This window comes from Malus domestica, chromosome 08, assembly GCF_042453785.1.
Source record: "Malus domestica chromosome 08, GDT2T_hap1".
Lineage (NCBI taxonomy): Eukaryota > Viridiplantae > Streptophyta > Magnoliopsida > Rosales > Rosaceae > Malus > Malus domestica.
The window spans coordinates 5,847,548-5,874,486 of NC_091668.1; the positions used below are offsets into that span (position 1 = coordinate 5,847,548).

The following is a 26,939-nucleotide window of genomic DNA, read 5'->3' on the forward strand; positions in this document are numbered from 1 at the left end:
AGTATTCATCTTACATATATATATATATATATATATATATATATATATATATATATATATATATATGCTCACACGAGACTACAATTTATTTTTGTTACAATAATATATGCCTTGGACCATCATTCTTACGGATAAAAATTACCACACAAAATATAATGAATGAATCAATACAATAATTAACTAACATTTTATGGTGATGAAAACATAATCTGCAAGCATCACCCGCTTATCTCTACCTTAATCAGCAAAATAAATAAATTCAATATGTCACACAGGATTACATAATTAATTAACGGTCTGGTTCACGCTCATATGAAGCCAATTGGAAAACCCACTTGTTCTTTAACCACCTGGATTTAGACAGTCCTGTTTGCTGAGGAACGATGGTGGATTCAACGAGGGCCTTGATACGTTGCATTGCAACCATTAGGGTTTCTTCTGACATGTTTGCAAAGCACATTCTGAACCAACCGGGTTCAGAGCAATGGCAAGAAGAACCGGGAGAGATATTCAATCCGAATTCACAAACCACTTTCTTCCAAAGCTTTTTTTCAGCTTCAAAAGTGTTGGACTCCAAAAGGTGCCTCATGTCCACCCAGCAAAACAACCCAGCATTGCTTTCCAAACACCTAATACCTGCACCTTTGAGCCCACAAACAAGCATCTCCTTTCTTCTTTTAAGCCTCTTTTGATTCTCCTCCATGTAGTTGGCGGTAAATTTCTTGTCTTTGAGCATTTGGGAAAGCGTGTACTGAGTTTGTGCAGAGACAAGTCCGAAGCTTGACATCTTTGTAGCTGCGGACACAACGGCTTGATTGTTGGAGTAAATCATGCCTACTCGAAAACCTGGCAGCCCCAGATCCTTAGAGAGGCTGTACACAATGTGACAACGATTCCATACTTCGGCATCTTCTAGGTTTCTCTCAGTTAGAGCTTCTGCGATGCTTACGAAACTTGGGGAGTCGAAGACGGTGCCCGAGTATATTTCGTCGCTTATTATGTGTATTTCTTTTTCAATGGCAAAGTCTATGAGGTGATTGAGTTCAAGCCGAATCATTGTTGTGCCTAAAGGGTTTGAAGGATTTGTGACCAATACTCCTTTAACTTTTAGGTTGAATTTTTGGGCTTGTTGGTAGGCTTCTTCCAATGCAGTCTCAGTGATTTTGTATCCATTTGCACTTGTGCATTTTATTGGAATAATTTCAACTCCGGTACGCCACTTCAGATCTCTATCAAACCTGCCAAAAAGAAGTGATCAACAACAATAGTTGAGTTATATTGTCAAACAAAATATAAGTACTAATTAAGAATTATATGTGGGGGAAAATCATTGTATGTATCGATTATTTATGCGTGCGAAACTCACATATATCCGTCAGATTGATCACTATTGTGTGGTGAGTTTTACATGCATGCATGTCGTGAGAGAAAAGTTTATATGTAACTGTGCATACAAAAGTCCTCGAGAATTATTAGGAAGAACAATACGTTTGGATGTAAATATAATGTAGCGCACAAAGATTATGATCAATACCCTGGGTAGTATGGAATCGGGAGGAGGAAGGCGTCGCCAGGATCAGCAAGGCAAAACATAAGAGTCTCGTTGGCAGAAGTTGAACCAGCGGTGAGCACAAGCTTGTTAGGATCAAATTTTACTTTGTTTCCTCTCATGCTTGCCATGAAATCTACCATCTCCTGTATATACAAGTGCGTATTAGTTTAGAAAATATATATATTCGTATACTTACATACACACATAAGTATATACATGTGTGTGTGTGTGTATACCCATGATAAAAAATTTCTAAATGTTTACATTTAGATGTAATTACGTACATTCTTGAAAGAAGGGAAGCCGTTGTAGTCTTGAAAGAGAGCCAACTCTTTGAAAACAGATTCTCCATTTCTTTTCAACTCCAGTGCATCGGGATTGCTTGCAAGCCATGACTCAATAAGGTCAAATGAAAGCTGCAAAAGGATACGTACATATTAATAAGCATGTTACCGGAAGTGGAGACCAAAGCATGCACAAAATATTAACACTAAACTAATTGTAAAAATTAATTAAAAATTATATAAACAGGTATAAGACCATGCACACGTACGCAAATTCACCAACCAACTTAGAGATTGTCACTTTGAACAACGATGGACCATCTAATTGGTTACATTATTATTTCTTATCATGATAGCTTGAGGCTTGACCGCGCCATGAGATCTTTTCAAAATATTTTGTGACAAAGTAAGTTAGGTAGGATGTAGTATCGCTTTCTTTTTGTTACATTAGAGAGTTTCGAACCTTGGATTTAATCAACTAATCCCGATGGACTTTAGTAGTGATAATAGATTAAATTTTCATGATGACTGATTCTCACCTGATTCTCTGCAAGTCCCATCTGAATGATACCGTTTGGATTTTGAACTTGATCGTAAGGGTTCTTCTCGTATTCCTGCCATCCCAGGAAGTAGGATGAGTCTTGGCCATGCGAGTCACAACTTGCTTTCTTTGACAACATTTTCAGTTCAACCAAGCTAGCTGGCCTCTGATTAAGTACTTATGAAATGACAAGAACCTTTTCTTAAAAAGCTTTGAGAGTGAGAGAGAGAGAGAGAGAGAGAGAGAGAGAGAGAGAGAGAGAGAGAGAGAGTAGAGAAGTTGGTCGACTTGGTCCGTAAGGAAGGGGGGTTTGCTTTGTGGAAAATAGAGCGCTGCATGCATTTAAATAGGGAGCCTCAAGAGGCTCAGGATACAGGAGGGAACAAACGGGAAAGACACTAGTCCGACGCTATGAATAATGAATTGACGGTGATGATTCTTTGACCAGTGTTTACATATTATATACATATTTTTAGATGATAATAATACAAAACAATTATAATTACTAATCATAGTATAAGTACTCGCATTTTTTGTTAATTAGGTACAATTATAGGGAAGTGTTATTGACATTCCAAAAATCTCATTCTACCCTCATCATAAGTGTATTTTTCTATCTAAATATAAAAAGTTTGGAGTGTATAATGAGAATTTTAGAGTGCTAATAACAATTCCCTAATTATAAGTATAAGTCGCTTTATGGATATTGACATTATTATTAAAATTTTGCACGTACGTACTGATATCCACTTGTAATTAATTTGTGTATACAACAGCTCCAGCTAAGTGTTAATGTGCCATTTAGAAGTGCTGCTTCCGAGATATAGGCATAGATTCTTATATTATACTAGGGTTTGGTACCGAATCTTAATTTCGGGCTTAAAAAAAAAGTATATAAAATGCACAAGTATTTGCTGTCAAATTAAAACAGCAAAAATTTAATTGGACACAGCTCCTCTCCGGATCTGAGCCTAGGAATCAATAGATCCGGACCATTGAAATTTGATCCAACGACTACAATTATTATAATTTTTAGGGAGGCCCTCTGTTTGTAGCCGTTGAATCAAATTTCAATAGCTCGAATCTATTGATCCCTAGGCTTAGATTCGAAGAGGATCTGTGTCCAATTTAATTATCTAATTTACTGTTGCATCCCATATATACCTGAGCATTATAAAATTTTCGTACACTTGCACCCGTAAATATAACATATACAAAAGTGTTACAAATCCATCTTATTTAAACGCAAACTAAAATTCTTATCCATCTTTTTGGTATTTTTTTTTTGAACAAGTATTTCATTTTTATTTTTAATAAAGGTAGAAGGAGATGAGAGATCAAGAAAAATAGCTCATACTAATACATATTCATGCAGCTAAATTACATACAAATGAAGAGAATAATGACTAAGCATAAATGGTACCTTTTGCCGCAATTTTTTTAAATATTGTTTAATTAATTAAATAATATATTTTTAGTTGTTGTTATAGGTGGATGGGGTTATTGGGAGAAAAAAATTTATTGTGATCGGAACACGAGTGGTATATCAGGTATTTTTATATAGAGGTGTGTTATCCACACATTCTTTTTTACTTCTCACACATCGCTTGTTAATTTCTATCCATTGATATTCTACAATTCATCCGATCCGACTGCCGAAAACCAAAAAGGTGTGGGAGAAGTAAAAATATGTGTGTGGATATCACACCCCTTTATATAAGTGGTGAAATTTTTTATTTTTTAAGTTATTAATTTTTTAACATACATATCCCACAATTTATATTATGACACATGATATACCATCTCGTATTCCCGTCACACTAAAAAATGTCTCGGATTATTGGATGTCCAAGAGAGAAGGCACTCAACTCTGACTTCCAGTGAAGCACCGACACGCTACCGTCATCTCTTTTGGTCTGAAAGCGAACATCCCCCTATTTTCAATTACCAATGTCTTTTGCGTCATCTACTTCTAGTTGACCAAGTTTTTTAGTTTTCAATTTCATAATATACAATTAAGTGTCTTATGGTAGGGATATGTAACCACGTTAAGTTTTGTGGTAGGAGTAATGTAATGTTTTCAGTTTATACATTCAAAGTTCGCTAAAACAGAAAATATTGCTTGAAAGGCAAGACAAATAAGCTAGCTAAATTTTGAATTGTTCACTAACTAAATGAGCAAAATGTTATAGTAATTCTTGGATATGCTTTTATACTTTAAACTAAATTGCACAAGGGGGGGATTCGAACTCAAATTTGCAATGTTGTGTTGTTTTAAGATAAAACCGTATCAAAAACATACTATTTAAATCAATGGCTTATTTATATTTTTTATGAGCAAGATTTGTCTTTTTGGAGTGATAATAAGTATGATTCCATTTTTTTTATTAAACTCAAATATCTCCCAAAGATGCAGATGTATGTTTACTGGCTATAATAATGTATGTTACTTTACATATGAGTTTGAATTATCTTATTATAAATCTGAATAGTGTAAAATGTCAAATAACATAACCAACCCTAGAAATTTATGAAAGTAGTGTAGAATATCAAATAACATATTATAAAAATATAAAATAAAAATAAAAATAAATTGTCACGCCTCATGTTACATATAAGTCGGTTTGGTATTTCGTAACCTAGAAAAAGAAAATTTGATATATTTGCATGATTGCACCTTTGGAGAAGAGGTTGTGAAATATTACTGTTATTTACAGTGTCCTAAGTAGTTGTAGTCAATCACGGAACCCATGAAGTCTATTCTACTTCTGCAGACCCTGAAATCAGGTAACGCAATTTGGGAACATTTGGGACTTGCTTGTGAGTTCCTCTTTGTTTTCATTTCTCAGAGAGAGAGAGAGAGCGCACTCTGCAAAGCTTGACATATGATGCCATGCCAACCACCCCCATGATACATATTTTCTCCATACAGTCATTCTATCCAAAGGTTAGCACAACCTATCTAGGTGGTCCATAGGTGCAGAAATGCTAGAGAGAAGTTTCTGGTTGTGGGCTGTTGCCACGTGTTGGGTTTTCAATTCGGACCTCGGGTGGTCCATGGTCATCTCCTTATTGCTGATATTGTTATCTACTTGTCTAGTTGATGAGAAATGAGAATCTCACTAGAAAGTGTGTAGGGTTCGGAAAAGGGCTGGCAGTATCATGGTCAAATCCAAATGATATCTGGGTCCTATCTTGTTACTCTCTGCTTCTCGATGGAACATGTTTACTGTAACGTGATGTTTAGTCTTATAATGTATTATTGTGTATAAAACAAAATTTCAAATGACAAACTTATTAAATCAGGTTTAGTCTAATAAATTTATTTCATGTAAATTGTTCACCTTAGTCTCTCAGTCATTTTCGATTGCATTCTCCCTTCTCAGTTTTAAAGCATTATCTCTCACCTTAAAAATCTCGTAAAGTTAAATTTCTTGTATAATAAATAATTTTTCAATCAATCGCATCCAATACTTATTGGACTATATAACTGATTAAGTTAAAGATAGTCTCAGAGTTAGTGTTAGTTGGTAACGAATGTTTGACCCTTCTCAGAAACTCCGACACCCATTTAAAAAAATACGACTTGCCTTGTATTCTGGATGAGTTTCTGAGAACTAACTGAAGTCTTATCCTATATCTCAACTAAAAACTACTAATTAATTAATTTATTTATAGAGCTAGCTAGCTGCCACTGCATGCTTATTCGTTTTAAGGATTGACTTATATAGCTATTGGTAATGATCATAGAGAATCAAATTCACACGTGCCCGATCCTTCATTAGGAAATCTATTTATTCTTACATTTCATGAACCGTCTGTCAATTTCTATGTTTTATTTCTGGTGCCGGTGATCGCACAATAATGGTTAAGGAGGTTGAAATGCCTCTATAAGTCTTTTCGGCCTTCAGAATAGGAAACTGACGTAGCAAAACCATCAACTGGTTCCTTTTTAAAAAAATAAAAATAAAAACAACACAAACAATCTGTTAACATCTTAATGTTAAGTGACTTCCTTACAATAAGATGCTAATTATTTTCCTGTTTTTAAACAATAGCACTTCCTTTGTTCAAAAATAAAATAAAATAAAACTATAGCACTTCCACTCTCGTGATTGAATCAACCAAGGAAGGAGATGAACTAGCGAATTAGGAGCAAAAACCAAGTGAATTACTTTATTTGGATCTGTTTTTAGCTATATTTCAACATTTTCTCTGATGACTTTTGTTTTAACCTAAATATTTAAGTGCAAATTTAATTTTGACTTGCAGAAAAGTTATACGTCTGATTTTCCCAACACTAATACAACAAAAAGCAGCAGATTAGCTAGATTGATTATTTAAAACAAGTGATTAAAAGGCAGTGACGGAAAGGGGTTGGTGTGTGGTTTATTTTCCATCCAATTAAGCTTGTTTTGTTTAGCATCATCACACGCGTTATAGAGTGATGTACAGCTCAATTGCAAGATTTGTTCTTGATTCTGCAATTATTTTCCACATTCCGTCTTAGCAAAATAATCTAAAACTACAACTCGTGAGTTTAATATTTATTTTTTATTTAAATTGACCACACACACAAAAAAAAATCAATTATTCATCTAAGAAATTAATTTAATTTTTGAAATAGTAACCATCATGATGAGCTGCCTGAAAACGAACTAGATAGTGATGAATTAACGCGGTTTTGTAAAATGCCAAAAACCCAGTTTCTGCTGGATGAGACCTTGGGAAGTTGATTGTACTTGAATTTTATTTATGTTTCTAATTTATTCAGAAGTGCGTTTTTCTCTTGTTTTTCTTGAGAGCTCAAAGTCGTGCTCTCACTTCGCACGACAGGGATATGAATTTGTCTTTGACTACTTGAGAGATTTTTTTTTTCAATGTGCAAATTTACTTTAATTTAGTAATTTAGTTATTTAATACAATTATCATCTCGACGGCTAAATGGTGATTGTATAAAACACAGATGTTCATATAATTATATATCTGATTGTTAGATAATGATTGTATTATAATTAACGCATTGTCAGTGGCGTAGTCAGGATTTTCAAATAATGAGGTCATAATATCAACCAAAAAGCTTCACTGAATGGCCTTCAAGCACCTAGTAGGCACCTATCAATATATACTGAAAGTTTATGCCTAACATATGTCAACAACTACTATTACTTGTAGAGGCTTGTCAAGGGTTGATGCATGATACTATGGAGTAATGTTGAAAATTGTTAAGGCTTTTCAACTGAAGTATTTCATGTGAGAAAAAAGAAAAGGAAGACAAATATGATAGAAGAAGTAGGAAGAGAATGTTATAATTTAGTTTGCCTTAGCTATTTATAGATTCGTATACAATAGGGTGAATTTCCAATTTAGTCCATGAATTATCACTTGAGTGAAAATTAGATCCCTAAACTATTTTTTTTTCCAGAAAAATCAGTCCTTAAATTATAAAAATCTGCCAATTACATCCTAATATTAGATTCAAAGCTACTATATTCAAATTTTCGTCAATTTAAGTCATGTTACTTGCATGTGATACACATTGGATGGTAAATTGATAATCTTCCGTAAATAAATAATGTATGGAGTTAACTTTGGAGGGTAAATTAGATGTTAGGTTTGCAACTCATATTAAATGTTAAGGGTTTATAGGCGTGAAAATGACATTATGATACTCTAAAGTGTGTCAAGTGACTTAAGTTGATGAAAAATTGGATAAAATAGCTTTGAATATAACAGTAGGGCTGAAATTAGCAATTTTTAATGAATTTAGGGACTTACTTTATCGAAAAAATAATTTAGGGACCTAATTGTCACTGAGATGATAGTTCAATGACTAAATCGACACTTTACCCTATACTATATAGTATATAGAAACAAATATACATGGGGTTTTTGAGGTTATTGTGGTAAAAAATAACCAATGACCACATACTGGCACTGCCACTACGTATTGTAGTCACTCTAAAAATATATAAAGTGTTTATAGTATGTTGAGCAATTTTATTTGTGAATCTCGTACATAGGCACATAGCATTATTGTTTCACTTACACACACACACACACACATACATACATATATATATAACCGTAATTTGTTTTTTATTAATATAATCTAGAATTGGAACATATTAATTAATTATGTCATTCACCCTTATTATAACACGAATATAATATTACACTGTGTGAGTTGTGCTTGTGATACTTAAAAAAAAAATATTACGTACGCACCTTTCGGAATTTGTCAGTTGAATGTTTTCTAACAAAGTTGTTTTTTACCTATTACGATGCTCCCCATTCCTACCGAACGGCACATTTGATGGTAACAAGTAGTACTTTAGTTTTACCCATTTTAATTTGGGTCTACAGATATAATAGAAAAAATTTACTAACAGAAGTCACTCTGCTCAATTCCAACCCTGGAAGATTATGTGCCTTGAAAGGTTTGTGGCAAAAGAAGTGATGGATTCATATACACTCACTGTTTTTAATTTGTGTAACAATAAATGTGAGTAATATAAGTTAGTGTCTTGGGTACAATATTTAGCTTATATTATTACATCGTCACATGATGTTATTAACTTGTCTTTTATATTAACGTTCTAGGTAGACTATTAATCAAATCATGTACATGCACATCATAAATAACATGAATAAAATGATGATACTACGTGACAATATGATGGTACCATCGAAAATTCTCTCCAAATAAAGATGGTTTTGTAGAATGCCAGTAGGAATACAGTTGGCGAAACCTGATTGTGACGAGTGCGGTCCAGTGCCCCCTAGCAACAAAGTTTTTTCCATTATTTTGGGCCAACAACTTGGCTTATCCATTGATATTTTCCTTAAGGTGTTCGATTCAATGGCATTAAGGTAGCAACTAGTTTCAAATTATGTGGGAATATAGCATGTGTGTGAGGGAAACAGAGAAACAGGGATATGATAAGTGGGTAAAAGAGAGGAGCGAAAGGGTAGGGGGCACGTCGCTTTGTAGTACAAGATGATAGAGGTCCTTTTCTAAAAGCTCTGATCGAAATTTGTGTGACTTTAGACGCATACTCAGAAAAGACCCCAATATATGCAGTGACAACCAACATGGCTCCCACGTTACTCTCACTGATATGCCCTCATGCAGATGCAGCATATATATATATACACTCTTTCATCTTATATATCTTGTGATCTTTCTCGATCTCTCTCGTAACTCATTTCGTAGATTAAACAAGCCAATTTGTTTATCTTAATTAACAAGATTTTTCATGCAGTTACGTCTGCTAATTAGTACTCAATTATTAGAAATGAGCCAAATGATTGGTAATGCAAGTAGAAAAGAGTCAGGTCATCAACTCACCGTAGACACGGACTTATACTAGTTTTTTAGTTGTTTGATTAAGAGTATACTAGTTTTTTAGTTGTTTGATTAAGAGTATACGAAGGAGCATGTATATGATGTGTTTTGTAGGTATTCCTACAGTTCTCACAATGATAATACAAATGTGCATAGTTTTATTTTATTTTATATGCTTTTATAAGATTTCTGCATATATATCAAACTGTAACTTGCAGGAAATATGAATGACTTATTTCAGAGAATAAGCTATAGCAGCAGGAAGAATGAAATAGTACATTAGTATAATATGCTTTCATATTTATATACACAGATTTGGAGCTACAAAATACTGAAACTGATGATGATGATCATTTTAGACACATATAGATATGGTGAAAGAATACAAGATGTGTTTTGTACTTATGATCACCGTAAACAAAGACATAGACGTATAATAGTACGTAATGTTTGATATTAAGAATATAAGAAAGTTGGTAGAAGTTGTATTTCGTGCGTATATTTCATGTACTAAGTTTATTATCTCAAGAGCACAAAATTATCAACTAGGGTTGTTTGGAATGAAGAACAGAAGCAGTGAAGGTAGCTATTTGGATGTGACTGCATTTGAGCCGTATGTGAGTTCGAAGTCAAAAAGTAATGCAAACTCCAAGGAGATAACGATTTTAAGCTGCTACTTTTGTGGACATTTTCATATAGTTTGTACCATTGTCGGATGTTTCTGCAAGTAAGCAAGAAAATTATGGGAAGCTTGTCTGATAATTTTTTGGAGAGTTATAAAGACATTTCTCTTTTGACCCACGTGTACTGCAGACTTTTCTTGCCGAAAATATATAATCATGGAGCATGCGTGTGGTACGTCTCGCCTTGTATGATCAAATTCTACATATGGCTTTTATTACAAGCACTTTTACAGTAAGAAATGTGGACGGTTTTCTACTTGTCTTCAGCCAAATGGGAAAAATGACTAAACTAAGAAGCTATCGAGTGTGGAAATTGCCAACAATCTGTGAGCTACTTTGTACTCTCCTGCATTTTGTTATAAATTCTAAGGCTACTTGGAGGCTCCGCAAACGTTGAAGCTTACATGGATTAGGTTAGGCTTGGTCGGTTGGTCCTTTCATTTATTTGAGAGAGATGCAAAGATGTAGCATGCAGGCAATGAATTGCATCCACACTTGGTCTCCGCTCAAATCAATGTTCTTCAGTCATGGGCAAAGTTCTTAAGTCTTCATCTTCAGTCAAAACTATGCCGGCCGGCCCATGCGTGTTGCGTGTTTTTACCCTAAATGGAAGGAAAGACCATGTTTTTCTAAGGCTAGCTCCAATGTGACAGTGTGTGCTTGGAAAGAGAGTTGTGGAAAAATGGCATTTGAGTAACGTACGTACGTACGTTGTGTGCTTGAAAAGAGGTTGGAATCAGATGGAGAAAATTTTGTATACGGTACGTCGTGTCTTGTGATGTGACAGTATTTAGTTTGAAAAAAAAATGACATTTTCCTCAAAAAAAAAAAAATCAGAGTCAGAATGAGATTGGAAGTTGGAACCAGATGGAAGGAAAACTTGTACAGGATAGTTTATGACATCTCGTGATAGTACCTGTAGAAATGTTATTGGAGAATAAGATCTCACATCAGTCATATCAAATAATAATATACCAATTAATATTTGGGAATTTTCACTTTTAATATCACTGAAGCATTTTGTGATAAAACCCTACACCTAGTAATATGTTGTTAAGTTGGAACAATATCAATAATAGTGGTGGACCATGCTTGGACCTATAAAGTTTACAATGGTATTAGAGTAGATTATTCTCTCAACACGTGGAGCCCGAGTTACTAGGCTCGAACATGCTTCATGGAGTTGGGGTTTTGGAAAGATGCGCTAGCTCCAACTTAAGGCAACTGAATGACTGGCCTTCGAAAAGATTGGCATTGACTCCAAAGACTGAACACCGGCTAACCAGGCTCTCAAAAAGATTGGCGTTAGCTTTGGTATAATTACTTGACCAGTTCCTGATGTGGGAATTGGTTTCTCTTGTGACCTTGTGTGGAGCCACTCATGAGGGGTCGCATTGGAGAACAGGATCCCAAATCGGTTATATAACAAAATAATATTATAAGAGTTTCCACCATAATATCACCAATACCATTTGTAATAAAACTCAACACCTAGTAATAAGTTGTTAAGTTAGGATAATATAGTTGATATTAGCGGTGGATGATGCTTGGCTTGGACCTACAAAGTTTGTCAAATATTACAATTAGGAGTCTAGAGTGGATGGAGAAATTTTCTTGTATAGAGTGGTTTCTATCACGTGATGGTACTAATCATGAAAAAAAAAATGACATTTAATTAAGAGAAAGAACAAGGTCGTAATTTGAGCAGAAAAATAAAAATAAAGTTGTTTCCAACGCATAACAGTAACTAGTCACAGTACTAATTGGCAAGACATTCACATTGAGGTATATTAAGCCTCTAAACATTATCACGTAACAAAAAGAAAGCCTATTATTTTATCATCCAAACCTACTTCATCTCCCCTCATTCACGTCAAAAGCCCAAGCACCCCATTTTTTCTTGTCGTCCAAAATAGTTTGGGATGCTCATTCACGAAGACCTGCAGACTATCGGTTAACAGATGCGATTACGAAATGAATACTTAGGGCTACAGGGATAGGGAAAGACCTATAAAGACTTGGAAAAAAACTTTAAAAAAAACTTGGAACACTTGGATCTAACAGAAGAAATGACACAAAACCGAGCATAATGATATTTTAAAATTCATATAGCCGACTCCACTTTGTTGAATAAGACTTTGTTGATATTGTTGTCCAGAATAGATTGGAAGATGTCATCTCCTCTCATCTCCAATTTTATCGGATTTCCCAAATGGAACAACCACCTCTCTAAATTTTCTAATAAAACGACCAACATAATCAAAGCAAAGGATAGGATGGAAATCAAACATGCGACACAGAAGCCTTGGTTTTTTTGTTTCCTCATGTGATGGGGTTGCCCCTGCAGACTCACTCAATGTCTCCCACTGGATTTGGTACACCGTATCTCTGAACACCAGTACCATTTACCACAACAGCTTCGAAGAATATGAAGCTTTGCTGCTTTGGGGTACACAAGAACTGTATTACATTGGCGTTCGAGTTTCCACTTTGGCTAGCATCAGTAGTTTCTATATTGCAGATTTGAAGCGTTAAAATGAAAAACCGAAAAACAACGAATACGGCGGGATGCGCTTTTCTTTTGACAATTAAGAACAGATGAAATCCTAGATTTGATTCATCTTGAAGAAACTAATGAGGAAGCATGAGTCTGCAAAACTCCATCCCAAATTACATCAATGCATTGGCTCAACAAAAACTAATTTATCCGACATATCTGAGCACTCACAACTCACCAAACTAATGCATGCTTCACCTCCCAAAACAATTTCAATGAAAGAATAAGGTTAGACAGAATGTCGTAAAGATTGTCCAAATATTTGAAATTACTGTACGAAGCAGCTTCAGAACGGCTACTATGTCAAGACGTCTTTTTTAATCGAATGTCAAGACATCAATTGAATGACCTGAGGTGGAAAACTTGGCAGTTTGAGACATATGACATCTTTGTTGCTGCCTCATTTAACTTGGCGGCATCATCATTCTCTTCTAAGCTAATCTGACCAAAAAACTTAGACCACCAGGATGTGCTCCTTAATTTAGCCTCTAGAAAGAAAACACGACAATATGTCAGTTATTCTGTCTATAAAAACAACAATGCAAACCCTGACAAAAATTCCAGACAAAGTAGAATGACAAGAAGAATCGTCTGAAATGTTCGTCCTTCCCTCCTCCAAGGGGAAAGATACATATGGACATTACTCTCGCATAGGGAAACCTTAAGGCCTCGTTTGATAGGGAGGACTAACTTGGATAGGACTATTCACTACATTGAAGGCAAGGAAGAAACGGAAACTTTCATTGTCCAAGTTGAAGGTTACTCATCAAGAAAAGATATCCCTAATAGTCTCCACAAAAATGGTAGGATTGAAAGGGACAACTTTTATTCATGAGTAATCTTCAACTTGGACAAAATAAGGAAGCTGCCATCCATTTCTCACTTCGAAATGCCTTCAATATAGTGAAAATAGTACTATCCAAGCTAATCCTCTCTATCAAACGAGGCCTAAAAGTTTTGATATCCCAATAAACCAATCAAATAAGAAAACAAAATATTAAAAACAGAATGGTGTAAGGACATGGACAATGAAAATAAAATATCTATCCATTTGACATGTTCAAGGTTCATAGAATAGGCAAGATATATATGTACAGCAGTTACTTACCGCCCTCCCAAATTTGGAAACCTCAGCAGCTTTAGCTCTCTGCTTGCGAGGATAGCCTGTATGAGAAATATGAAAAATCTCACACTGTCAGGTGGATTTGTAAGTTCCTCCCATCAAAATGCGAGTTTTGAATTGCTACTTGAGACAGATAAAAAATTATGTTCCTAACAAGAAAGAAGACAAAATATTCTCAAAGAAGGAGAAATACAACTTCTACATTGTAAGAGGCAAAACCAGGTGAACGACATGGGAGTCAAAAGAAAAGACACATTTCATCAAGTTATTAGAGAAACCTTTTGTCCACATTCTAGTTCTCTGTGACATGTTCATTTACCTTTTCAAAGCAAATGATACCATTCAGTATCATAATCCACTATAAAATCTTACAATACATTGTCGCAAATTGTTACAAGACAAGACGGGTTATAGAGATCCAAATCCAAACTTATGACATATTTGCTGTAAGATGTGGATTCGGGAAACATGTAAATTTGCGATTATATGAATTTGAACATCAGTAGTTTAGTGCAGGTTGGCAGATAACCGATATTCAATGAGAGGCATAGATTTGCGTAGAACCACAATGATATGGAGCACATGAGAGTACAAAAGGAGAAAATATAATTGGCTCGAGAAAAATAAAGGATCCACCTAAGACAGACTAATAAGTTAATAACACATATACACATACATAAATAATCCCACATCTGAATGCAACCTACATAAATGTATATAACAACGGCCACATTTAACAAGTAGACATAAGATCTTACCTGTAAAGACCACAAGCCCGTCGGCCGACACCCTTGCCAAATCCGGGAGGGTCCTGTTGAGGTATCTTTCAGACAAATAATCCAATGCATCCGAAACAAGTACAAGAGAAAACGACTTTGGCATGTACGGAAGAGGATACTTAATATCAACAACACGCACAATGCCTTTGCGCACAAGAGACTTACAACTTCTACCAGCATCCTCTACATCGTAGGGTTCCACACCCCAGGCTTCAGTTTCTTCCTCACTCAGCAATTTAGAAACCACAGTACAAGTATCAAGGCCAACGTGCAAAACCTTATGCATGCTGTCTCCGTACGCTTTCTTCAAGATGGAAATTGCTCGTTGAACCTCGACCGTGCATGAGTAATCACCTGCGGCTAAAAATCCTCACATGAGGTGACTCAGAGACAATTTCATCCACCAGAAAAAATGCAACAAAATTTTGAAAACATGAACCAAATTGCCACCAGCTTTGCTAACTCATACCATTTTCCAAAAGGGTAGTGATTTTCACACTCCAGTTCTCTCCTTCTGCACTCATCTCCTTCTTTCCATTCCTTGATTCTCCTTTGATTCATTCAATCCAACGCCTAGAAAACAAGAGAGGAGTGCCGGAGAGAAAAAGAGAGCGCGAATATCACCTCCCTTTCCGAAACTAGGAGCTAGGATTTAACTTCACAAACTTCAACATAACTTTCGAACGAAATTCTAATTGGTTTTACTCAAATTTATACTCATTTTCACTAAAAAAACAGAAAAATATTGTCTTTAATTAAGCATGGGCTAAAAAAAACATAACCCAGAAAATGTAACAAAATTACCTTCAACCCTGCTAACAGCCCCTTTAAGATGGCCTCCACCTGCATTAATCCATACATAATACAAAACAAATTCAAATAAATTTTACATTAAGCAAACACGAATCGATATCTTTATAAATATCAAAACTTTATCAAAGTAAAAGGCTAATTACCTCTGCTGCTGTATGAATATGCTAATGAAATTGAGGTTACAACGTAAAACTAATTGGTAATATGAAAAGTAGCTCAAAACCATATAAGCACGTACCAAACATTGTCCCTTACCGATGTAGGACAACTCTCAACACGCTTCTGCACGTGTGGCGACTTTTTAAACCTACACGTGGACAACAACTGAGTAACATGAAGCGCATGTGGCCGTTTAGCTTCACACAAAGATAACCCGATCTGATACCATGATAAAATTAAGGTTCCAATATAAATCCAATTGGCAATATGACAGGAATAGGAAGAACCTGAGAGCAAAGCTCCGCCGCTGTTCCCGAACCACCGGGAAGTGTTCAAGTTCAGATTCACCGGCCTCCGAGACATGGCTTTTGGACGAAAGTATGACTTGCTGGAAAATAGTAATTAAAAATCGAGCGAATTAATTAATTAACTGATAATTTGTTTAGATATTTTAATTAATACAGCATTACCGGAAAAAGAGGCGCTAACGAACCCGCATTGGATCGGATTTGTCTAGTGCTGAGACTCTGGAGGTTCTGTGTTTTGGCTGGGAGTTGAAGACAATTGTTCGTTTTTCAGTAAATGGTAGCAATTATCCTTATTTTAATCAGATATTTTTTGTCAATTTCGTCAAAATTTTATCAAAATAAGTTATGTTAGAATGATCATTACTACAATTTGAATTCTTCAACTTATCAAAACGTGTAGCTATGATCATTTTGATCAATTTTGTCAGAATTTTGTCAAAATGAATTATGTTAGAAGGATCATTGCTTCAATTTTGTTAAAGTTGAGCAATTTTGCTCTAATTGGGTTAAAGTTGATGGACTATTTCTCCAATTGAATTAAAATTAAAGGACAAATGATAATGAATTTTTAATTAAGAGATTATTACTCAAATTGAGTTACAATTACAAGACTATTGCTACAATTTACTTTTTTTTTTTTTTTTTGCGAGAATATCTAACAGTTTGGATAGATGATGAAAATTAGTTTGGGCCTATTGAGCTCATGAGCCAAACGGCCCATGGTCACGCATGTCATCAAGATTTGGCCTCTTGACTTGCAATTTGATTCTCAGTCTTTTTAATCTTTTAAACGTGTCAATTTATTTTAATTGTTCAATTTTTCTTTTTTTTTTTTGCTAGTTTTATCCACTAATCTTTTAAACGTGTCAATTTATTTTAATTGTTCAATTTCTCTTCTTTATTTTTTTGCTAGTTTTATCCACTAATTTTTTAAACGTGCCAATTTATTTTAATTGTTCAATTTCTCTTTTTTTTTTTTTTTTTTTTTTTGCTAGTTTTATCCACTTCAAGTTGTGAAAGCAACTCTAAATTTGGCTACAGCCGTTAGTTCTATTATCATCTGACGGTCAAATATGTTGTAATAAAGTTCAAAGAGTATATCTGATCGTTAAATAATAATAACACTAAGTACTATAGTCAATTCCCAGAAAATAAGAATAAAGTACTAATAATATATGCAAGAAAGTAACAAAATAAAAAATATAAAAAGGTGGGATACCAAAAACACATGAACAATAAGGTACCATATCAAGTAAAGAAGGTAGTTTATATCTTAGAAATGACAAGTATCATTTTGATTCACGATTTCCTCATTTCAAGTACGTAAACATATTTACGATAGAATTGCTAAAACTTTTTTTTTTCCCTTTCTTACTAATAATTAGTTGGGCCTATTGGGTCATGATCCCACTACCCACCAATCAATAGGCCCATATCACCAAGGATTAGAGTTCGGGTACTCTGAATCAGGCGTCCCTCCCCAGATTTGGATCCTCTTCGGATCTTCTTTCTGGGATCCTAAAAATTAATGCTCGTGCACCGTTGATAAAAAATCATAAAATTACAATTAAATACTTCTTATATTTTTAAAAGTAAAGTAGCCTGGTGAAAGAAAAAAAAAATCATGATCGTTCATTTTTTATTAACGGTCCACGTGCATTAATTTTTAGGATCCCAGAAAGAAGATCCGACGAGGATCCAAATCCGGGAGGGATGCACCGTTGATAAAAAATCATAAAATTACAATTAAATACTTTTTATATTTTTAAAAGTAAAGTAGCCTGGTGAAAGAAAAAAAAAATTATGATCGTTCATTTTTTATCAACGGTCCACGTGCCTTGATTCTGGGATTCAGAGGGGATCCGGCCAGATCTCCCCAACACCATTTCCATTGAGAATTCGAGACTGTCATATACAAAGGCGGTGTAAAGCCAATTCGTGAAAAGTCCAATCTTTCTGCCTTTGAAGAGCCAAAAAGAAGGGGAAGAACCCTAACCATGGTTGCTGGGTTTCCTGAACATTTACAATCTGCGAAGAGTAAGAATTGCTGAACTCGATACCTAAAGTTTGAGAATTTCCTGGAAAATGAGCGGCGGCGGCGGCGGCGACGACCGTGATCGGAGTAGGAATAGGAATGGACCGTGGACTCCGCCAGGCAGACCGTACGAGGAAAAAGCGGAAGACATGAAGATTTGGGGGATTCTGGTGTTTGGTCTAATTGGCGCCACCGCCACCACTCTCGCCGTAAGTTCACATCTCTTCATTCCTATATGTTGTTTTCGGTTGTCCAATCTCCAGCATTTATAGAGAAATTGAGAATTGTGTGGGAATTTGGCAGGTTTCTCAGCTTCGTAGGACTGTTGATTGGGTCTATACTCAGGTAGATATCATAGAAGTCATGGGTTTATCGTCGATTTTGTAAATTCGAAACCTTTTCGTTACTCGTGAACCGAAAATTCAAAGCTTGAAATGGAGTTGAAGAAACCATAGTTAATGTAGATGCAATCCTGCAAGTCCTCATTGAAAAGTGATGCTTTTTTTTTTGGTAGAAATTAATATCTGGGTATGCTAGTAGTAGTTAATGGAGCTGATCATGTCTGTGATTGCATGAAAAAGTTGTTCAGATCGCCATCAACGGGGAGAGGAAGTGGCAGTTCATTCCGGACAGCTTTTCAGGAGGAAGCATGGAAAAGATACAACCGTCGCATGCGAGAGGAGTATGAAGAAGAAATGGAGAGAGTGGTGAGTTATAATTCCTCTGTGTTGTTTTTCTATTTTCTTCTCTGCAGCTTCCGGTTAATTTAGCACGCTTGATCGTAAAAAATCTAATTAAAAATAGTGGCTCTACTCTCGTATTTTAACTCTGAGAGTGCAGTTTTCCGACCACTTACTATGATTGCTGTTTTCCCTAGTCACCATATTGCGTCACAAGACCCTGCTCGGTGCTGAATTTGATATTTTCAACTCCAATTCTAGTTCTTAGTGCTTGCCTTAAAATATGAAGCCTTTATTTATGCTATAGGAACACTCCTAATTTGACTCAAATGGGGATTTTTATCATGGATTTTTCTGTCATCTGTAGGAACGTATTAGGCGTATGCAAAGCGTGTTCAATAGAGAGAGGAGCAAATACAAAAGAACCTACGAGAGCTGGAGGGAAAACGATCAGGGTGGATATCATCAACAGTTCCAGCGAGAGGATTGGTATTGGAAGACTGATACATCCTTTAAAGACCAGAGGAGTAGCTACAGGGAAACTCCCAGAGAAAATGCCAACTATTTGTTATCACATCACTACTCAGTTTTAGGCCTTGACAGGTAATGTTAGCGTTTGCCGAGACCTAATCGCATTCATAACTGAAATTGATCTTAAACCATTTCCTCACTTTTGCATTCTTATGGACTTTGTCTAGTTGTCTGGGTCAGTTCTGAATTGACATGCCGTCAGCTGAAGTTTTAAGAAAATAAAAGTATTGAACTTAATAATTATATTGGAAGAACAGAATGGGGATGGATCTTCTAAGCTTTCATACTGATTTCCCTCTCTTGTGGTATTTAACAATACGCTAGCTAAATTTTCGTTGATAGTAGCTAGCTCCTAGAAATAGTAGATTATTCGTACGCATTCAGATTCTTTGTTGTTCGTTTTATAAATTTGAACTTCAGTACACGGTTAGGTATCCTGTGTTGGAATAGCACATACTCAATTCATGGAGGTTTGCAAATATGTTGCGAGAGGCCAAACCTATCTCTGTCAATGATATTTTTTAGATTCAAGCAATTTAAGTGTAAGTGAAGCAAGATTTGCACATTCTGTAAGAGATAAAAGTTTCATGCTGTAAAGTTGGATAACCCTGTGATCTCCTTTTCTGTATGTCTTTTATGGTGTATATCTTACTGACCCGCCAAGTCGGATATCTTTTATTTTAAGATGTAATGGTCATTCTTGATGTTGATGGATTCTCTTTGCAATTTTGCTTGTGTCCTCAAGATCAGGTCTGCTGGACATGTGTTTGCATGAGCACTCAATCTGATCAGTAACAATAAACTTGACGTTTTCACTTCTTTTTTAACAGGTTTAGAAAGGCACCTTACACAGACACAGAGATTAAGGTATTTCCCTGCAATCTTTGCATACTGTTGAGATCTAATATGTTTTTCCCTCAGTATTTTCCCCTCTTAATCCTACGACCTCGACAGTCACTATGTTGGTAGTTTAGAGTTTGATGGGATGTATTATGTTATATTCTCGCATCGCCAATAGTAATAACTTCCTTCTTGCAGACAGCATTTAGGACCAAGGCGAAGCAGTTTCACCCAGATCAGAACCAAAACAATAAAGGTGAGTATCATTGACACGTTGCCGATTCCAGTAAGCCGATGCCATTGCTTTGCATTGAAGTTTGGTTTTCAAATTTTGTTGCAGTGGCTGCTGAAGCAAAGTTTAAAGAGGTAATGACATCGTATGAAGCAATAAAGAAAGAGAGGGGGAACACGAGTTTGTGAACCGGCTGATACAGCTGAGATTTTGGAGAAGTTGAAGCACGCTAAGGTTGCGGTATTCAACCGGGCACTTCTACATTCCTCTGCACTACATTAGTAATGGCAAAACGAAATCCCGAATAGGTTAGTCTTCGCCTTTGGCAACAGAGTTTTTATTTTTTATTTTTTTTAAACAAACGATATTATCTACACTAAGAGAGAGGGGTATGCTTAATCTCACAATGGGCTAGAAATAATGTGGTTCAAATTCCCCATTGGCGAGAATCGAACCTAAAACCTCTCACTTACAAGTGAGGAGGAATACTACTAGTGGTGATAGAATTTGAAGGTTTGTTTTTTTAATGTTGTATCATGCGGAAATAAATGGCAATTTTTTTTTAATACCGTCATAAAGGCGAAGGGGCTATGTATTAGGCTTAAAAAAAATTTCACATTATGTAATGTATATAATTCAGTTCTGTTTCATGTGTTCAGTGATACCATTAAGTTGATTTGTCGCATTTATCTTTTTTTTAATGGGATTTTTCTTGTGATATAAGCAATATCGAGGAAGGGAAAATTCGAACTTGGGGGCTTATCAGGCGTAAGAAAAAAATAAATGAGTCATATGTAGGAGATTCGTACTTTTTCTTTCTATTATCAATGTGAAAAGATAAGGTATGAACGTGTGTTTAAAATATCAATATGCAAATTTATGAAATTTATAGATATTTGTAATGGGATGAGTATAATAAACTTATTCAGATTTAGTCGAAATTAGAGAAAAATTTCTCATAAAAAGTTCAAAAGTTTGAAATTTATAATAGATTTCCGCAAAAATTTTGTAATGAATCGGTAAATATTTTCGATACACATTGATTTTGCAATATCTCGCCGATATAGAATTTCACCCCTATTTTCATATCAATCATTGTCTCTTCAAAATATCGTCAATTTCATAAATATTTTAAACAATGGTATGAACACAAAGAAAGAAGAATTCTAAAAAGCAAAATCTGCGGTTACTACAATAAATCTTTCTGTTTTTTTCATTCACCTTCCCCCTCAACTTCTAATGAGGAATGGCCGGGGGCAGTCCGCATCGGAAAATCCTCTCCCGACAGCGCTGTTTTCTCGGTACCATCAATTCACGCCATCTACGGTCTTCTTCATCTGCTTCTCACTTAAGACGGGCGCTCTGTAATATGCCGGAACAGTTGCAGGGAAGAACATTTGTCTAACTCCTTCTGCCTTGATTATGGGGAAGATGATTCCTGAGGCACTCTGCAGCAGAGACAATCGTATAAACAGAAACCAAATAAGAAGCATACAACCCAGATAAGTCTATTACGACGAAGGGGGAAGAAACAATTTATACTTACTGAAATTAATCTGGCTCCAATCCAGGCGCGTTTAGGTGACGGAAATGGCAGCAGAAGACGGCCAACACCATACACTGCGACAGCGAAGAAATGGAGAACCAAACTCAAAGGGCGAGGGTTCAACCCCGAGAGTAGAGAGACTGGTCCCATAGAGAATACACCTCCGAGACTTAGATAGTCAAAGCAAGCCTGGCGCATTTCCTTCCTTGCTTGATCAGGTGAAGAAGAAAAGACCTTGTAAAGGGCACCCGCCAATGTATTTATCGTGGATGCCACTGGCTGCAAATTGGAAGATTATACAGACAATGAGCTAAAGTTTATATTTGGACAATTATTACAAACTTTATTACGACTTACCTTGCGGAGAGTGTAGAAGGATTCAAGATATTTGGACAGTGTAGATGGATCATTTAGGTTGCCCAAAGGCCTAAGAAGATTCCGCAGCACAACAATATCAGACAAGGCCACAGTCATTCCTCCGCCTGTTAGAGGGTGGCGCATGTTGAATGCATCCCCCATCAAGAGAGCTCCAGGAGTAGGGTAGGGAGCGGCGGGCATGCTTCTGTTCGGCATTGTCCTTATGGAACCCTTATCCACTGCAGCTATGAAGGAATCATAAATTTGAGGGGGAATCTGCAATAAGAGAGAGGAGAAAACTTGAACCAAAATCCTGAATTTAACTGGTAAACAAAGTACAAAGAAAACGAACGTTAAATAACAAAACTGCAGAGCATAATATACGTACCTGCGGAGCCACCACAGTCTTCAAATACTTTGCCATTTCACCATTTGAAATGGATGGAACTTTTTGTCCCGGTACATCAACCAGACAGCGAACCTCCGTGCTACTGATTTGATAGAACAAAATAGGAGAAGGGTCTGCTAATATAACATGTCCATGATTAGCATGTGGAAGATTGCAATTCTCCAGAATTAACCCTACAAAACAAGAAGGCACATCCACCTGCATAACACAAAATTAATAAATAAGAAGTTGATGAGAGATGCTATGGATAAACAAGAAAAGTTGAATGTTAATTCTGCTTTCTGTTACTTTGTCGACATATATATAATGCTATCAAAATCTTACTATCCAAACCTCACCTTAGGATCACAAAGAGAGCGACGCAAGTTGGAGAAACAGCCATCACAAACAATAGTAAGAGGTGCATATGCGGTCATCTCTTCGCCAGTTTTAGTCTTGTATTGCACACCTTTAATTGTTCCCTTTTCTTCAAGTAGCGATGTAACTGTTCCTTGCTCCAATAGAACACTATAGAATATAAAAGAATAAAGGAAAGAATAACTACGAGTGAACAGAAAGTCTTCAAAGAAAGAAATGCACTGAACATTGGCGCATGAATCTCGCAACCGAGTCAACAGGCAGAAACAAACACTAAAAGAAACCAACATTTAATTTGTATCAAGTTATCACCAAGGGAGAAAAGAAGATATACTTGGGAAGAGTTGCAGCCTTCTCCCGCATCCTCTGTATGAAACGGCCATTGTGAAAGCTCCTTCCAGACACATCTGAGTGAAATTTCTCCAAGGGGTAAGAGAGTTTAGTATTTTTCCCATCCTTGAAAAGAGCGTATCCAAAAACCCGCTGAGCATCAATTTGCTCCACACAATCTGCAGTCAGATATAATACAAAGTTTATTAACTAATGATTTCTTCTGTGATTTGAAGCAAACAAAAATAATCATTTAATCAGTTCCAACGAATTCATTAACGAACAGAAACTCGCTGCATAACATATACATCTGCATGGTAAGAAGTTCGAACAAGCCTACCTTCTAGTCCCAGCTCAATTAATTTGAGGTAGCCTCCAGGTTGTAGTAGCTCGCCAACTATTCGGTCAGGCTCTGTCAAGTCTCGTTCAATCACATGCACCCGACGTCCATCCTGCAGTTCGAAGTACTTCCATCAATTTCCAAAAAGAAAAGAACTGGCACTAGAATCTAACCAAGTAAAAGAAAACAAGCCAATTTCCTTTGGCCAAAATGGCATCTCCCATTCTCCCTCAGGGCATCTCTTCAGCTTTAATGAGTTTTGGCATCTCCCTTAAAAGTAAGGATACAATATTCTTTTAGATCTAAAAATACAAACACGTAAAAGTAAAGGCAACGCGCATCAAAGCTTAATTTCAATCTATGACCCACGAGTGTAAGCTTGAATCCGGTCAGTAAGACAAATCTCGAAAAACTGCAGGCCCTCGTAATTACACGACCTGGAAATGGTACCAAACGGATTATTGAGTCGACGTTTTTTTCTTTTTGGTCGGACCACCATGTCCCGTTATACCGAGGAGGATTCTCGCCGGATCCTCTCTGTGGGAATCTGGATCTTTCCAATCACATTCGTTCATCATATATCGTGCAGTAAAAAATTATTATAATTTTTTTATTTAAAATTGAATATAATAGTATCTAATAAAAAATGACAGGTATAATGTACGACAAACGGAAGTAATTGGATTTTCAAAATCCTCACAAAGAAGATCTGGCAAGGATCCTCACAAAGAGGATCCAGTGAGAGAATCCTCTCTCCCGTTCTACACCCATTGCAATGTTTAAAACAATAATTAATCTAAACGAGAAATACAAAAGCTTGTTAAAAGATATATTCTTTAGGTTGGTACCTGTACGAATTCGACTTCAACAGGCTTGATCCAATCAAAAGGTTATACGATTATCAATTGAAACTGTAAAATACTAATGGTAACTTCAAACAAGAAAATCACTCGATTGGATGTGTTTGAAATTAACAACCACATACAATTTCACAAATGTAGCATAAAAATTTCACAATCAATATGTTCATAACATAACGTGTTGAACGTAACTGTTCGAGTGATGCAATACCCTCAGCGGAGACTCGAAAATTATTCGACACCAAGACTTCAAATCGAACACGGTATCTTCATTCATAATTCAGCTTGATTAATAAACTCATTAAGCAGGATTTTTGCTTGTTAACGCTTAATTAACAAGGTCATTAGAGTAATTATGTATAATGATTCCATATGAATATGCATGTGCCCGTCGATGTCACAGTATAATTAACCTTTAATATATTAATTCAAAAAACCGCAACTTTTTCAAGAGGTTTCCTTTTTTTGTTTTCCTTTCGAATTCAGGCGAATTCAAGCGCGTGCTTGGCAATCACAATTCCACATTGATTCAAACAATTAACAACAAAAATCGAATAAAATGTGTTTGTTTCCCGGGAAAATGCAAGGAAAACAGAGATTCAATTCAATATAAGCATTTCTATTTTCCCTCACCTTGCCGAGAGTGTGAGCAAGAGCGGCGCCGGCAACACCAGCTCCGACGATGATGACGTCGACGTCGCCGTCAGTGGATCTGCATTCTCCGTTGGAGACCATCACGCTCTTCACGCACTCGCTCCTCTCCTCCTCCACCAAAGCTCTCCCTCTCTCGCCGTTCCTCCTCGCCAGCGCTCTGCACAGAAACACGGCGCCCAGCACGGTGGCAAAGATCCATCCAAGCAAGTACTGATCCGCCATTCTTCCTCCTCCGAAACAACGACGCTTCTGTTTCTCTGCGCGCGGCCTTTTGTGGATGCCGCGGCCTCACACTCTCTCTCTCTCTCTCTCTCTCTCTCTCTTTCTCTCTCTCTCTCTCTCTGTATTTCTGGAATATTCGGCAGACTCTGCGCTGGCGAACTGCGTTTTAATTTTTGAAACCGTTTCGAGTCCGTTACAACAAGGTCACGAGGTGACCGCGTTTTATAGGGCATCCCCACAGGTCACCACGACGACGACAAATATACACACGCGCGCAGCCACGCCGATGCTCTTTGCGAAATACGAATCCGGATCCTTGTCATGATTTCAGGATTCGTGAACATATTCGTTTATCGTATATTTTACGATCAACAATTACTTTAAATATTTTTATTTAAAATTAATTACAAATAGTATCTGATAAAGCTGGCCACGTAATATACGCGATATAAGAGGATGCTGTTGGGCGAAATACATGCGTTTTGGTTGGATTCTGATCTAAGTTCTAACGTGCGCCACGGCCCATGTGAGTGGTTTATAGCTTAAACAGCGCGTATTGGGACCCAGTAATGTTGACTGGTGGTGACCAAGAAAAGAAAAACAACTTCCCCGGTTGTGATGATTCACTATTATTCAATGTCTTAATTGGAAGAAGAACTTACGTGTTAAGGCGACATATTGTTCTAATAAAATGATCGGTTTAAGGATATTTTTTTCATTTGTAAAACAGAGGTTATAGGTTCGATTTTTGTAAAATGCGAATTTAAATCATATTATTACTAGTTTATTACGAGACTAAACTTATCTATTTCCCAATAGTATAGATAATATCCTTTATTAAAAAAAATGATGAAATGTGCAAATTTTTTAACACATGTCGTTATTTTGGCTCGGAACACTACGCAATAGTCAAGTCATTTCACGTAAGGTGCTCTTCTTAATTTGAGTGATTTATTATGACAGTCATCTGATTATGGCTAAAATTTAAAACCAAAACAACTTAGCCTAAACTTTATTATGACAATCAAGCTAAACTAAACCGAAATGAATCGATTTTTTTTGGTTTTTTTTTACTGAACTAACAATCGAACCAAACCAACTTGAATATGTTTGGTTCACAGTTTTCATATCTTAAACCAACAGTTCAACCGAACTACATACAGCCAATGTACACAAGTGGCCCTCCAGCCTCCGGCCCAGGGCTATTAGGCCATCTCCAACCGAAGGGTCCAGAGGGCCAGAGGGCCGAAAATAGCCCTAAAACCGTCTCCAACCGAGGGCTAGGCCAGAGGGCTCTGGAATCTGGGAGGGCCCCACGGGATCGGAGAGGGCTGGAGGGCTGGCTGCTTTCGGCCAGCCAGCCAGCCCCGGGGCTGGCTATTTTTTTTTTTAATGTTTC

At 36.3% G+C, this 26,939-nt stretch overlaps 4 protein-coding genes across 15 annotated transcripts; 1 reads left to right on the top strand and 3 right to left on the bottom strand.

The window, feature by feature from the left end:
• Positions 1–237: 237 nt before the first annotated feature.
• Positions 238–2,531, bottom strand: LOC103443111 (1-aminocyclopropane-1-carboxylate synthase 8-like). The gene is made up of 4 exons (XM_008381895.4): positions 2,376–2,531; positions 1,837–1,968; positions 1,535–1,695; positions 238–1,238 (listed from the first exon to the last, which is right to left on the bottom strand). Exons 1-4 carry the CDS (start codon positions 2,514–2,516, stop codon positions 290–292), a joined length of 1,383 nt encoding a protein of 460 aa, XP_008380117.3. The 5' UTR covers positions 2,517–2,531; the 3' UTR covers positions 238–289.
• A 10,465-nt stretch (positions 2,532–12,996) lies between these two features.
• Positions 12,997–16,414, bottom strand: LOC103443088 (probable pectin methylesterase CGR2). 11 transcript variants are annotated; one of them, XM_070827090.1, is made up of 8 exons: positions 16,310–16,406; positions 16,127–16,227; positions 15,919–15,987; positions 15,672–15,710; positions 15,337–15,440; positions 14,847–15,221; positions 14,074–14,129; positions 12,997–13,453 (listed from the first exon to the last, which is right to left on the bottom strand). In XM_070827090.1, the coding sequence occupies exons 5-8, from the start codon at positions 15,389–15,391 to the stop codon at positions 13,442–13,444; spliced, it is 498 nt and encodes a 165-aa protein (XP_070683191.1). In that variant the 5' UTR covers positions 15,392–15,440; positions 15,672–15,710; positions 15,919–15,987; positions 16,127–16,227; positions 16,310–16,406; the 3' UTR covers positions 12,997–13,441. The 11 variants fall into 11 exon arrangements, with proteins under 11 accessions (XP_070683191.1, XP_070683188.1, XP_070683189.1 ...); XM_070827087.1 differs by having other exon boundaries at positions 14,847–15,227; XM_070827088.1 differs by having other exon boundaries at positions 14,847–15,227; positions 16,333–16,404.
• A 1,357-nt stretch (positions 16,415–17,771) lies between these two features.
• LOC103443089 (uncharacterized) lies at positions 17,772–21,115 on the top strand. Of its 2 annotated transcripts, XM_008381873.4 has the most exons (7): positions 17,772–18,391; positions 18,486–18,527; positions 18,764–18,889; positions 19,230–19,465; positions 20,224–20,260; positions 20,432–20,489; positions 20,574–21,115. In XM_008381873.4, exons 1-7 carry the CDS (start codon positions 18,233–18,235, stop codon positions 20,651–20,653), a joined length of 738 nt encoding a protein of 245 aa, XP_008380095.3. In that variant the 5' UTR covers positions 17,772–18,232; the 3' UTR covers positions 20,654–21,115. The 2 variants fall into 2 exon arrangements, with proteins under 2 accessions (XP_008380095.3, XP_017190198.3); XM_017334709.3 differs by lacking the exon at positions 18,486–18,527 and having other exon boundaries at positions 17,957–18,391.
• A 445-nt stretch (positions 21,116–21,560) lies between these two features.
• Positions 21,561–26,047, bottom strand: LOC103443090 (squalene monooxygenase SE1-like). The gene is made up of 8 exons (XM_008381874.4): positions 25,298–26,047; positions 23,805–23,916; positions 23,469–23,643; positions 23,116–23,284; positions 22,757–22,975; positions 22,369–22,644; positions 22,012–22,290; positions 21,561–21,913 (listed from the first exon to the last, which is right to left on the bottom strand). The coding sequence occupies exons 1-8, from the start codon at positions 25,538–25,540 to the stop codon at positions 21,773–21,775; spliced, it is 1,614 nt and encodes a 537-aa protein (XP_008380096.1). The 5' UTR covers positions 25,541–26,047; the 3' UTR covers positions 21,561–21,772.
• Positions 26,048–26,939: the final 892 nt, after the last annotated feature.